This window comes from Meriones unguiculatus, chromosome 9 (genome assembly GCF_030254825.1).
Source record: "Meriones unguiculatus strain TT.TT164.6M chromosome 9, Bangor_MerUng_6.1, whole genome shotgun sequence".
NCBI classification, from domain to species: domain Eukaryota; kingdom Metazoa; phylum Chordata; class Mammalia; order Rodentia; family Muridae; genus Meriones; species Meriones unguiculatus.
Genome location: NC_083357.1, coordinates 8861912 through 8877041, shown reverse-complemented (window position 1 = coordinate 8877041; position 15130 = coordinate 8861912). Strand labels below are relative to the sequence as shown.

The following is a 15130-nucleotide window of genomic DNA, read 5'->3' as shown; positions in this document are numbered from 1 at the left end:
AAATATTAACAAAAATGCAGCTGAGAGTACATCTCATTTAAAAGCTATAAAACGTCAGTGCCTTGCCTGAGGCTGTTGGTTTTACAAGAAAAAAAAAGAAACAAAACAAAAACAACAACAACAAAAAGGATAGTTTCCCATAAATTAAAATGCTGCCAACATTAAAATTTTAATTTAAGCTCATATTCCAAATTAATCTCCTTAAGTTTTCATCAACTTAAATCCATGGCTGTGATCTAAGGGTTTTGCTTCCCTATTCCTCATCTCTAATATTAACATTATAATAAAAAGCATGCTGGGCAGTGGTGGCAAACGTCTTTAATCCCAGCAGAGGCAGGCGGATCTCTGTGAGTTTGAGGCTAGCCTGGTCTACAAAGTGAGCTTCAGGACAGCCAGGGCTACACAGAGAATCCTGTCTCAAAAAAACCAACAAAACAAGAAAAAAGTTTTGCCAATTTTGGTTAAAAGAAAAAAAAAAAAAGGTTATCCAACAGTTGATTAACAGAGCAAAACCCTGTGGTGTACAAAGCAGATCCACAAAGTTCTTGAGAATTTTATACAGATAGAACCAGAAAACTGTACTAGCAGGAGCAGTGTACAACATGAAAAAAGGATGACCTAGTCCCTTAAATTTTATAGACCAAAAAAAAAAAAAAAAAAAAAGAAAAGCCAACCAAACCACTCAGTTACAAACACCGAATTCTAAAGCAGGGTACTGTGCCACAATGAACTCTTCTCATTCTAGAAACCCAATGGCTTCTGTCTAACTGGATTTAGAAATTAGATGGAACCACTCCATCTCTTCCATTCTCAATTGGGGTATCTGTAACTATTATCGTGTGCATGTATGAGCAGAGGATATTTATGTCCTTTGGACATTGTGAACATGTCCAAACATAGATGGGAATCACATAGAATGAAACTCACACCAGACCCTCAATCACATGCCCAGATGATTCAGATGATGAGAGAGGACTTCTGGACTGAGGATATCCAGATGAGATATTGACAGCAATTAGAAAGGTGCTTGTCAAAAAACATAAAAGTAATTGAGAACTAGATCAGTGAGAAGCAAAGACTGGAAAAAAAATTGAGCACATGACAAAAAAGTCTAGATTGCCTCTAACAGAATGTTTAGTTAAAAAAAAAAGGACATTCAGTGTTATATAATTATGACCATTATTTCTATAATTTTTTTCATCACTCCAAATAAAACACTCTAATTATTGAACACGACTTCCTATCTCCCCTTCTTGCTCCTGGTAACCTTTACCTACCTTCTCTATCAATCTGTTAATTCTAGACATTTCAAGTAGGCCCAAGCAAACATTATTTGCCTTTTTTTTTTCATCTGACATATTCCATGTAGTATGTTTTCTAAATTCATCCACGTAGCATGTAAACTTCATTTTTATGAGTAAATAATATTCCATTTTATATCATAATTTTCTTATTCATATACATGTATGCCTGCATATTTTTGCACAAATAAATGGTATTGTTGCTGTTTGATATGCCTAGTCATGCTGTTTCAGTGCTTATACTGTCTATATTGATTTTTTAAATATTTTTTCATTCTATCCATTACTAAAAAAGAAATACTGAGATTATAACTTGAGCTCTTTCATTTCAACTCTGTTTTCCTTCAAGTGTTCTAAAAAATATTTAAATTATGAATGTTTGTATGTACGTGCATGCATGTGAGTTTAGTTGTCCATGGAGGCCAGAAGAGAGCACTGTCCCATGGAGCTGAACTAAAACAGGTGGCTGTGAGCTGACTGACATGGGAACTGAACTCAGGTCCTCCAGAAGAGCTAGAATGCTCTTGACTGTGGAGTCACCTCTCTGGCTACAAATGTCACTATAAAGAGTAATTTATCTAAATAAAAGTTGGGTTTTGTATTTTTCATAACTTCACTGCTTTCCAACCTCCATTATTTTGTATAAAAAGTCAGCCATTAATTACACTGCTGTTTTCCTGTATCTGATGAGACGCTTTTTTTGCTTTGAAATCCAGACTTTTCTTTCAGCAATTTACGATGTATCTGAACGGACCTCTTTGTGTTTATCTTACTTGGACCTGCTGGCTAATGTTTTCAATCCCCATCCCCTTCTCTTCTCTCTACTACTATTACTATAACAGATATACCTGAAGACCTGATACTACAGATTGCTACCTTTTCTGAAATATTAGGAGTCAGTCAGTGACTTGGGTAATGGTTATACTCAAATACCTCTACTCTAGAAGGATCTACCCTCAGCTGGATTAATCTGTGGAGAGGATAGTGGATGAACTCAAAGTTATATCAATTAAGTTCTCGGGCCAGAAAAACCTTCACTTTAATCAATTCGTTTCCACATCAAACACTTTAAGTTGGAAAAGATATAGATGCTATCATTTATCAATACCATCTTGAATGAGTGTATTCCCTTTGACAGCAAATGAAGTTACCTCTATGTTGATAAAATGACAGTCTCACTAATCAATACGCTTGCGTTCTCTCTCTCCCTCTTTCTCTCTGATGTTTCAAGTCAATTAATTTTGTTTTCCAGCCTATGGGGAAATATCTAAGAACATCCAATGGTACAGAATAATACAACTTTTGTAGGAGTCATATTTTTAGTTCCCTATCTGAACTGAAATGTTATCTAAAATGATCAAGTTTCGCCAAGTGTGTTGACACATGCCTATAATCCCAGCACTGGGGGCACAGGCAAGGAGGATCATCACAAGACTAGCAACAGCCTGGGTCACATAGTGAAGTCCTGCCTTATTCTCCCTGACCCGCATTACCCCATAAAAGACTCTATTTATAATGACAATTCCCATTATCAAAATATTTGCAAATTTGGCAAATGATTCAAGGTACCACATTTAGGGTAACAAATTAAAATGAACTAGGACTGTGGTTCAACTGAAATCTCGTCTCCTTGTCTGGTTCTCATGGTGTTTTAAAAGGAAAGCCATATGGCACCAACTGATGCTGAGATTGCACTGAAGTCCCAGAGAAGCCTCTCAAGTATGTGGCATTAGGTTCCCATACTTGTCACTGAACTATCTGCTTCCAGAATATTAGCTGTGTCAGAGGTAACTTTGTGTGACAACTAAACAGATGATGACAACAGGATTTTTATCTCCTTACATCCTATGTGAAATAGCAACAATCTGAATCCTCAATCACACAAACTCTCCAAAGCTAACTGTGGTACCGGCTAAAACAGACTTTAATATTTCTTAATAAATGAAAAGGAACCAACCTCTTTTTTCTTCTTCTCGCTTTAGTTTATCTTCCTCTATTTCTTTGGGTAATTTTTCCTTTTTTTCTTTTTCCACATCATTATGCAAATGTTTTGTTGTATAGCTGAGTGCTGGAGAAAGAAGAATCTCTCCGTTTTTGCAGAGTTCATCACGAATTCTAATAAAAAACTGTTGAAGTTCTACTGCATCCTCATAGATTTCGGAATCTGTCCTATAAAGGCATCAAGAGTATCCATTGACATATGAACTGCTTCTTTCATAATACCTCAATTACATGCTAAATCCGATCAAATGCTTTTTATGTTCATTGATATAATAACAATATTTTGGCTCAGTTAGGAGGGTGCCCCCATTAAATTAGTTAAAACAAAATATCTGAGTCATGCATTGCGGTACATGTCTGTGCTCTAGTACTTGGGAAGTAAAGGTAGGAGAATTAGGAGTTCAGAATCATCCTCATTTAGCTAGTGAGTTTTGAGGTCAGTCTGGGCTAAAAGAGAGCCTGTCTCAAAAACAAAAAAACAAACAAACGAAAGAATGAATGAAAAGGGCTAGAGAGATGGTCCTGAGTTCAATTCCCAGCAATCACATGGTAGCTTATAACTATCTATAGTGAGATCTGGTGCTCAGGCGCATGTGCAAGCAAAACGATGCATAATAAACAAACAAACAAATCTTTATATTCCTTTCTTATTCATGTCAAAGGAAAGGCCTTATATTTTTCTCAATTACACAGGCCTATGAATCAACCATGGCAGAAGGAGCTGGCAGAACTAAAAACTGTACTACTGCCCTGACCAAGCGCAATACTTAATTTGCATCTACTTTTCCTTTCCATTTTTTTTTTTTTAAATGGGATAAATGCTAAACAGGGGTTCTGTGTAGCCCTGGCTGTCCTTGAACTTACCTGCCTCCGCCTCCCAAGTGCTAGGACTAAAAGCATGGGCCACTACTGCTTGGCTGCACCTATTTTCTTTCTTTTTTTAAAATATATTTTTATTTAACTTTATTTTATGTGCTTAGTGTGAATGTGTCAGATCCCTTGGAACTGGCATTACAGACAGTTGTAAGATGTCATGTGGGTGCTGGGAATTGAACCGGGGTCCTTTGGAAGAACAGGCAGTGGTCTTAACCACTGAGCCATCTCTACAGCCCCTGCACCTAATTCTTAACTGCAGACCCACATTCATAGAAAGTGAGTAAAACAGTGTCTACTTTCTCCTTTCTGGTCCCATAGCATTGCTACCTTTACTACTGGGACTCACTGAAGAACTGAGCCTAACCTATAAAGGCATGAGAATATCCTGTGTACTAACAAGTACAGGCCTGAGAATTAATTTAATTTCTCAAAAGTGATCTGGGGAAAATTGGGAAATGCAAATACTGCAAGAAAGAAAACATTATGTGTCGTACTTAGAATTTGTCTAAGCTTCTTTCTTCGTTATTAGTTAACTATGAAAAATAAGCTTTATAAGACATAGTCTCACTTTGACACACAAACTGGTCTGGAATGGTGTGGGTAGCCCTAGCTTTGAATTTGTATGAACTTCCTGCTCTACCTTCCAAATGTTGGAATTACAGGTCAACAGGGGTGGGGCTAAGTACATTATTAACAGTTATGTCGACATCTGGTTAGGGGAATATGGCAGGCAAAGAAAGGCCAGTCAGCTGTCTCCTGACACATGACACTAGAGCACCAGATACCAGAGATACTTAATGACTCCCTTGTCAACAGAGACCTGGCAAAGAATTAACCCTGCCCATAGCCTAAATGGGTATTCAAGAGAGGTTCTAGAAACATGTTCTGAGGATATGGAGATACTAATACTTTTAGGAAAGCAATAAAAATAGTATTTGCTCAGGGAAGAAGAACCCTAAGATACTGTCTTTGAAATCTTTCTTGAGCAAAGATATCTGAGGTTTGCTTTCTTCCAATTAAATTTATTTCATAATAGCTTTCAGATTTAGTGGAAAATTATAAGTGAGAATATATATTTCGCAAATTCAAGTTACACTGAAAGGGCAGATTTACAATTTCATCAGGCCACCTGATGTAATTAAAATTTGTAAAAACACTAAGCACTTGATATATCCTTTAAAAATATGGTAAATAATTTACTAATCTTTGCTTTGGTTTTTTGGTAATATAATTCTAGTTTTCCAAACACTGTGTTGGGGGAAAAAGAGTAAACTGAGATCCTGTCAAGAAAATAGTACAATAAAAACTGGGAGGAGTGGTGCACAGCTTTTATCCCACCACTCAGGAGACACAGTTTCCAGGGCAGCCAGAACTATACAATTAGACTATGCCTCAAAACAAGCAAACAAATTAATTGATTAAAAAACAAAAAAATTATTAACCCTAGGAAATCAGGTGTTGACTGTGCAAGAACAAAAATTCAAGACAGAAAAACAACCAACTCTAATTTCCTTCAACTGTTAAGTAATCCTTTCTAGTAAAAGTTTTACACCCAGCAAAACGAAATAATTAAAATTATAAGAGAAGTTCTATATACTTTCCTGTACTTGTTTTCCTATGGAGTCTTTTTACGTGCAAGGGAACCAGAGTGATTTTTAGGAATACTGCCAACACACTGGTCAACTCCCGTGACTCAGCATTGTGTTGTTCCTGAATGCTGTGAATAGCAGGCTACCCACTATAACCACATACCTAAGCTGGAAAAATCTATCTAAGCATAATTCCTTCATCTGTTTTTCAGTAAACACCACATATTTTTATCATAAAGAAATGGCTTTGAAAACATACCGATTCATCCTCCTTGCTCTTTCCAATACTTCAAACATATGCTCCTGAAATAAATCGAGTCGCCGATAGCGATTACTTTCAACATTCTTCCTGATAATGTCAAATGTAAGGGGAGGTTTGTTGGGAAAGTTCGGATCCACAGCAGGAATTTCTGCTAAAGAGTCACTGTAACATCTTCCTTCATCATCCTGATGACTCATAACTGACACAAAAAGATTATGGATAAGTTCTTGAATCAGCAAAGTCACATTTGGGACATGAGAATCCTCATCTCCCTCCAGGTCTCTCCGAGTTTCAAGGAGGACTTTATGTAAGACAAGGGCATCTTTGTAGATCAAAGACTCTGGTTCATTGTAGGTACAGGCATTATTAAACATCATGACAAAGTCCTCTACCATAGAATCTATATCTTGGTACTTGTTTGCCATCATGTGACTTCGAATTTTTTCCATGTCCATGGGCTTTTTAATGGTCAGATAGTAGTCAGGCAGCTCTGATCTAGAGGGCAGTCTTAGAAATATAGCACTAAGGCGGCGACCTCTCTTATCAGTATAGTTCTTTACTGCTTCATACACTTCATTTAGTTTCTGCTGCATTGGAGTCATGTACTTTGATTTCTTAGGAGAAACACCACTCTTTCTACCTGAAGAGAAAGATGTAATGTAATGGTAAGTGGATAAAATGGAGTAAGTACAAATTTTTGCATAGCTGGTAGCAAACGTTAGAAAGGGGTTCTCCCAAATGATTTATAAAAACAGAGTAATCAGCACATCTTTAGTGAGCTAGATCTTACAAACAAAAATAAATCTGAAAGAAAATATTTATTTTTTCAACAATACAGCTTATAGATACAATATATGTAGATATAAATAATAAAATTTACATTTGCATATAAACTTTGAGACTGAGTTTCATTATATAACATAGATAGGCTTTGAACTCTCCACCCTCCTGCCTCAGCTCCTAAAGGCTGTAAGTATAGCTGTACAAATAATACAAAAACTAGTCATCGTATTTTTGATGTGAGAGCAAATACTTTCATGCTGAAATAGCTATGTATAGGTCAAGCAAATGAGTATCTCTGTGATGTTCTAATGTTATCACCTCTGACATGCCTGAGAAATGAGAATTTCACTATAGGAAAAAGTTAGAAATGTTGAAAACAAACTGAAGTGTTGATAAAACTCTTGAAACAAGTACCCAAGTTTTAATTAGGTTTACTATATTTTACCTCCAAATTTAAAGCCACATTTTTCCTAGTTCCATTCATGGAAATTCCTAGAAATGATGACCAATTCAGTAACAGAACACCCCAAACTAGTCTATTTATAGACAAAGTCTCGAGTAGCCCAGGCTGACCTCCGACTATATAGTTGAGGCTGGCCTTGAACCTCCAATCCTCCTGCCTCCAGCTCCCAAGGGCTGGGAAAACAGGCATGCACTTCCATGCCTATGTGTCCACCTTTATAATTATATGGAAAAGAAAAAAAAAAAAAAGAATGCCTTAACAATAAGGAATAGTCATTTAGCAATAGTTTACAAGGCAATGGTAAAATTCACTTAATAGGGAGCTTACATTAAAAAGATGTTTGCCTTTCTCTTTTCCAGTAAACACAGCTCTGAAGATTATTTGACATCATTATTGCTTGCTTAGCATTTGTTTAAGATTATTTGAAACTGTTACTCTAGTTACTCTAGTTTGTTTCATTTATATTAAACAAATTGGAAATAACTTCTTTAATTCAGTGGTATTTTTTGTTGTGTTCTTTTCCTTTAAAACTTTCAATAAAATCATATCCAGATAGGGTAGTCAATTGGTCACTGAGTAGTACATTTCTCACCTCCCCAATTTTATCCAGCAGAGTTACTGGGATATATTTTTAATTTTATGAAACACCAAACAACAAAACCTGACTTTTTTTTTTTTCTGGCATCAGATAAATAATCTTTCTATTTAATGGTTATGTTACCCACTGTATTCCAGAAAGTAAGGAAAACCTCTGCCACTATATTCAAATTCCCTTCTTTTATGGTTTGGATATAAAGTATGCCTTGAAAAGCTCCTCATCATCGAACACTTGGAACCCAGCTAGTGAATACAATCACTGAGAGCTCTGACCCAATCAGCTCTGCTCTTATCAACAGACCACTTGATGGAGTCATCATCTGACGGCAGTGCTGGGGGATGGGGCTGGGCTGGAGTAAGTGGGCTACTGGTAGAGTGTCTCTAAAGGCCCTGGTTACTCCATCTTTCTCTCTGCTCCTTGACTACCATGAGCTAAGCAAATCTGCAACTCTGTGTCCTTCTTACATAATACTTTATTTTACTACAGCTCAAGAACAATGGAAACTGAATTTCTGAAGTTGTGCCAAAATGAATCCTCTCACATTTTCATTGTCAGATACTTGGTCCCATTGATGAAAAAGCTAAATAACGTAATACTCTTAAAATACAGTCAAAGAGTATGAATGTAAAGAAAGATACCTAAGAGCAGAGAGCCAGTGAATTAAAACATAATCATCATTTAATTAAAGAAATGTCAAGAAATCAGCAATCTCTCTTTGACAGACTAAACTGAAAAGCAAAATAAATGAGGTAGACTTACTCAGCTTAAGTTTGGGAGAAGCCATGTCATCATCATCAGGTAATGGTCCTAGCTCTTTCCTTTTATCTTTGAGTAACTTCTCCAGGATATGGGCATCATTGTATACCTACATTCCAAATTATATAAGATTATTTCCTTAAAAACATAATTAAGAAGTAAAGAAGTTTTTATATCTCTGAGGGTAGTGACACATAATTAATTGCCAGCACTCAGAAAGCTGAAAACTCACAAGTTTGAGGCTGGTATCAGTTACACAGTGAAACTCTATTTCAAATATCAAAGTATCAACAAATAAAAAATGAATATGTGTGAATGTGTTTAAAACATGTTTTAGTTTGCCAGGTGGTGTTGGCACATGCCTTTAATCCTAGCACTCTGGAGGCAGAGGCAGGTAGATCTCTGTGAGTTGGAGGTCTGGTCTACAAAGTGAGTTCCAGGACAGCCAAGGCTACACAGAGAAACCCTGAAGAAAGTAAAAAACAAAAAACTTGGCTTAGGATAAGGGAAAGCTAAATGCTTAGGTTTTCCTCAGAACAGTAACAATGTTATCTTATGGGAGGACCTACTCTGAAGCTTCCCTGGCGATTCTAATGTCTAAATATGCATACTAATATATAGGATCCACTATGGTAGAAGCTTTATGGACTTTTTTTTATTTCATGTCTGAGTACTTAGCCTGCACATGTAAGTGCCTGTGTCTACAGAAGCCAGAAGAGGATACTAGATTCCTTGGAACTGGAGTTACAGAGGGTTGTGAGCTGCCACATTGGCTCTGGGAATCAAATCATAGTCATCTAGAAGAACAGCAGTCAGTGCTGTTAACCAGAGAGCGATCTCTCCTGGTCCCAATTTCGAAACACTTGTCTGTTTTGTTTCCCCAAAACAAATAAAAAGTAGAAGTAAAACCTACCAACCAACCAACCAACCAACTAACTAAACAAAACAAAAACCTTTATTTAACTGCATCTCCAAGGCAGCAGACACAACCCAGTGGAAGTCCAAAACTAAAAATACTTTCTCAAAGCCTGACCCACTGGGTAGTAACGTATAACTAAGAACAAGGTTCCTTACTCAATGGTCTTATTCCACAGTTCCTTCCTATCTCCCCAGCAGAGGCTTTATTCCCTTGAATGTCCACCAGAGCACCGTGGCAGAAGGAGGGTGACTTTTCTTCACTGACTATCTTAAGGGTTTAACAGTAGCCAGAGATACCGAAGACAGTACGAATCTCTATACATAATATATCTATTATATAAAGGCCTATTTCTTCACTCTACAAGAATCCTGAGTGTATTTACTTTACTTCAAATTCAAATTCAGGACAGAAGAAAATAATTTTAAACTGTATTTTTGGAATACTTAAAATGATAAAAAAAAAAAATAGAAATAGAATTAAAAATCATGGGCCAAAGATACAGCTGAATGGCAGAGCACACATCAAAGTACTGGGCTCAATCAATCCCAGCAGCATACCCCTTCAAAAGATACAGGGGCCAGCCAGATAACTCAGCAAAAGAGTGAGTAATGCTCTTGCAGAAGACCCGAGTTCAACTTTCAGAACCCACCAAACCCAGAACTATATGTAACTCTAGTTCTAAGGGATAGAACACTCTCTTCTGATCTTAACAGCAGTCATACATACATGCACTCATAATGCATATACATACATACGTACGTACACACACATACAGGCAAAATATTCATATATATAAAACAGGATTTTTAAAAACCCTGAAAAAGAATAAATAAAAAAGATAAACATTTTGATGTATTGGCTTTTCTTGAAGTACATATTTAGTATTAAGTATTGTTCCCAAAACTCAGCTTTTTCTATTATATTTCTTTTTTTTTATTTTTATATTTCTTTACTATTATTATTGTTTCTAAAGTACACACAAAACTGGCAAAGCAGGAAGCATTCAAACAATTTGTCTTTTTATTACCATCATCATTTTGGTTTTTTGAGACAGAGTCTTGTATAACCATGGCTGGCTTATAACTCATGATGAAGACCAAACTGATCTTAAATTCAGAGATCCACCTGCCTCTGCCTCCCAAGTGTTGGGACTATAATATGAACTATTACAGCTAGCTCTTTCTTTTACATGTGTGCATGCAAGTGTATATTTGTGCACGCAGGCCAGAGTTGATGTTGGCTGCCTTCCTAGATCACTACTTCTTTTTTTTTTATGGAGATAGGCAACATGAACATGGAACCCATCAATTTGGCTAAATGACTGATAGTCCCAAGGATCTCCTAGTCTTACCTCCCCAGGACTGGGATTACAGGTATGTACTTTTGTATATGGCTTTTTACATTGGGTGCTGGGGACCTGAACTTAGGTCCTCATGCATGCACAGCAAGTACTTAATATACCAAAACGTCTACCAAAACAAAGCAGGATTAAAATTGAGGTGCCATGTAAGTGCATCTTCCTCAATCATGTTCTGTCTTATCTCACTGACTTTCAGCTAAGCTGGCTAGCCAGCAAACCCTGAGGATCTTCCTGTCTCTTTGCCAGTGCTACAGTTATAGGCATGTGCCATGGTGCATGGCTTTTTACATAGGTGCTGGTGGAATATGACTTGAATCTGCATGTTTGCAGAATAAGTGCCCTTGCTCAATGAACCATCTTTTAAAATTACAAACCTTTACTCTTTAAAATGTACTGTCTTCCATTTTTAAGCAATCAAGAGTGGCAAAATATTAACATAATAACCAAAAATTACTGGAGTTAAGAAGAGCTGGCAGGTTGTGATAGTACATGGCAATGCTGAAGAGGCAGAGACCAGAGGATCACAAGTTCAAGGTCAAGCTATATTACACCTTTAAGAAAAGTTGTTTTCAGCTAAATAGGAAGTTCCAGGCCAGCCCGGAAGATGAGATACTTTGCCTTGCAATTCAAACAGGGACTGAGAAGATGACAGGCTCCATTGCACATGCTTATAACTGCAGCACTAGGGAATGGATTGTGAGGGCGTGCTGGCCATTCAGGCCAGCTGAAAATCAGTGGGAGAGTGTGACTGAGGAAAGTGACGGGTAGCCTCCTCTAGCCTCCCAGACACGTGCACAGGCACATTCACTTGCGCGGCTCATATACACATGCACACACACTGAGAGAGAGATCTCATCTTTCAAAATGCATCATTAGACAAAAAGAGCAAAGCATTCACTCTAGGATTCTTTTTACCTGGGATCCCTCCTCATTATAGTGCCTGGCATTTCGGAACATAAGTTTCATATCTTCCATCATTCCTTCTTCACCGGCATATTTGTCATTTCGGATGTTATGTTCAATTATTTTCAGGTCCATTGGCTCTAAGATGATTTTATAGTAATCAGGATAGTCCTTCTTGGATGGCTTAACCATAAATAGATCACAAAGTCTTCTGCCTGAACCTGGCTCTCGAGCTTCAAGAACAACATTGAATAAAATTTTCATTCGCTGTTTTCTTATGTTCTTTTTACTGTTGAGGGGGAAGGTAGACAAGGGGGGGAAAAAAAACCATGGTCAGTTTTCTTTATCCAAGGGTGACTATGAAATAAAATAATTTGTGGGGAGGTACTTTATAACGACTACAATGTATTGGTTAGGTGTGCCATAAACATAGTATACACGCTGGAAAGGTATAAGAGAGTATTAAAAAAATTTACAAAATTATTACAACAGTGATCCTGGTAGAAGTAACCAGTGACAAACCTGTTTAGAATAGCTCTTAAAATGTAACGTTGGAAATGATACTGTGTGATACCATAAGGAAATGAAATTCAATAACCAACTGAAATACATTTTGGGATTTTGAGACAAATAATGCAATAAAATGTGCTATTCCATTTCTAAACACAGACAAAACAAAACAACCTAACAGTGTTTCATTTCTTAAGATAGCTACTCCTAAGCAGAATATTCTAGCTACCAAGAAAACAAACAAAAACCCCACCAAACTAACATCTCCATAGAAGGTACAAGCCCCACTTGCATTAGTATTGTCAGTCCCTACTTATTCCTTTACCCAGCATTCCTGTCTAATCCAAAGTAGCCTGAAGTAGCCTGTGGTTCATCTGAGGTCTCTCCAAATTTTTAGCCTTCAGCATGTATCCTTGCCTTTTCGCCAGAGTCCACAATCAAGATAAGATCCTGAGAAACTGACATGAATGGTATAGAACAAAGTACAAGGACCAAAGATTAATAACACCAGAGTTCAAAAGGGGCCCAAGATGCTTGCCTTGCTTAATTGTTGAGAAAACCAGCTGAGAGGCTAAAATGAAAAATTCAAGGCAAATGGCTCAATGAATCATTAAATATTCACCTTCCAATTAATCAACTGTTTTATATCTGCAGGAAACTGATAAATTCTAGCTAGACCACCCAGTAGTCTCCAAATGGTCAGGTACATGAAAAAGGAAATAACTCAAGATTAGTTTCTAGTATATAAAACAAAACCCTCCTAAGATTCTATATTAAAGTACACAGAAGTAAAATATTTTTAGTTGTTTTCCATTTTATAAGGGGAAGAAGTTCATTCCTGAAGAAAATTATATGGCTATGAGTTTCTTAGCCTAGTCCTCAGATATTTTCATTCTCCTTCTAGGTCATGAAACATTGCCTCAATTTAAGACAGGTTTTTAAAAACCAGAAATAAAAGCCAGGCATGATAGTGCATATTTGCATCTGGATTCATAGCAAGTTTAGGCAACCTTCGGCTACCTGAGATGGGGGTGGGGTTGGAGAAAAGGAAAAGGAGGGAGGAGACAAATCATGTAAGCATCTATGTATGTGAAGTTTGTATGTTCAAATAAAGAATATTTTGACTGCCCTCCTCCTTTGTGGCCCCATGATCATTTTGCCAATTTCTCTTTCAGTTCTTTTGTGTCTCTGCATCAAGTAAATAGTTATTAGTTAACCTAGGAGATACCTCATCTAGTGGACAGTATTTCCTCAAAGAAGCAATTTGGAACAATGGTGTGCAGAAGATGTTCTTTATTTCTAGGTCTGTAGCTAATGGATACTATTAATAGGTTCAAAGCTCCGAAATGGCAGAGCATCACACTGGGTCAAGACATTACAAGCAGCTGTGAGCTGTCTGATGTAGGTTCTGTAACTAAACTTGGGTCTTCCAAAAGAACAGCAAGTTCTCCTAGCCTCCAGAGTCACCTCTCCAGCCCCCTCTCTGTCCATTTCCAATGTTACTTTGCTTTTCAGAGTCATCCTTAAAATAAATTTGTAGCCAACCTACTCCTTTATCCCCTCTAAGCTATTAACTATTAATAGTTGGGTAATTTCCATTTTTGAAAAGGTTCATAAAAACAGGCTCCGTATGTTTTAAGAGTGTAAACGTTCTTTGAGAATCAGTAGCATGCAGCATATGCAGGTAAAATCATCTTGCTGAGACAGGGGAGCTGGCCTAGAATTCCAGAACCCCTGCCTCACCGCTGCCAGGATCTGTTTACTACCATGCCTGGCTAAAATTTGCTATTTTTCTGACAAAATCTCATGCTATGCAGCTTATGCTAGACTCAAACTCAGAATCCTCCTGCCTTTGCTTCCCAAGTGCTGAGGTTACAAGTATAAGCCACAATGCCCAATTCAACTTTTTTTTAAAAGATTTATTTATTATGTATACAATGTGTGTTTGCATGAACATGTTTGCATGTACACTTGTACGCCAGAAGAGGGCACCAGATTTTATTTTAGATGGTTGTGAGCCACCATGTGGTTACTGGGAATTGAACTCATGACCTCTGGAAGAGCAGCCAGTGCTCTTAACCTCTCAGCCATCTCTCCAGCCCCCAATTCAACTTCTTAAAGGAACTCAAAATCAAGACTCTTCATCATTGTATATTTAAAGTGGTTACAAGCCAATAAAGAGAATTTTAATAATTGTAATAAAGATAATTTTAAAGGAGATTGGCCATAAAAGGTCCTCTAATAAGGGTATCAGAACAGTAGAGCAAGCTTCCAACACATGAAAACCAAATTTAAAAGTAGTGCTTTTTTTTTTTAATTTATATGATTATGAGTAAGAAGGGACTTTGTTCTTAATCTCATCTTTTTAAAAATCAAACAAACAAACAAACAAATAATAGGTTCTCATACTATAACCCATGCTAGCTTCAAGCTGGTAGTGACCCTCTTTCCCGAGCCTCTTGGCTGCTGTGGTTATGGGATGAGCGGCTGTTAGAGGATGAATGCCTCTAATTTCAGTCCCAGATGATGTGACCCTCTTCAGGCCTCTGTTGGTACCACATGCATACAGTGCATAGATATACATGTAGACAGAACATCCATATACACATAAAAATACATCTTAAAAAAAAAAACAAACCCAAAATATCCGCTATAATTATCATTCAGTACTGTACCATGACAACTTGTAGGATATACTGAAATTCCTGAGTAACATACAAAAGATGTGTTAAAGAAATGGATGCTTTAAGAAGTAAGATGTAGACAGGGTCAGGGGCTAAGACAGTGAGAAGCACTAGCCCAGCACAAT

The 15130-nt window shown here is 37.1% G+C and overlaps 1 protein-coding gene across 39 annotated transcripts in view; it reads right to left on the bottom strand.

Moving 5' to 3' along the window:
• Positions 1-15130, bottom strand: part of Pbrm1 (polybromo 1) — a 92067-nt gene that overhangs the window by 37661 nt on the left and 39276 nt on the right. For all 39 annotated transcript variants that reach the window (XM_060390802.1, XM_060390830.1, XM_060390833.1 and 36 more), the window contains 4 exons: positions 11824-12100; positions 8633-8738; positions 6027-6669; positions 3259-3470 (listed from right to left, as the gene is read on the bottom strand). In XM_060390802.1, the coding sequence (XP_060246785.1) occupies positions 3259-3470; positions 6027-6669; positions 8633-8738; positions 11824-12100 (1238 nt within the window). The remainder of the gene's footprint in view (positions 1-3258; positions 3471-6026; positions 6670-8632; positions 8739-11823; positions 12101-15130) is intronic.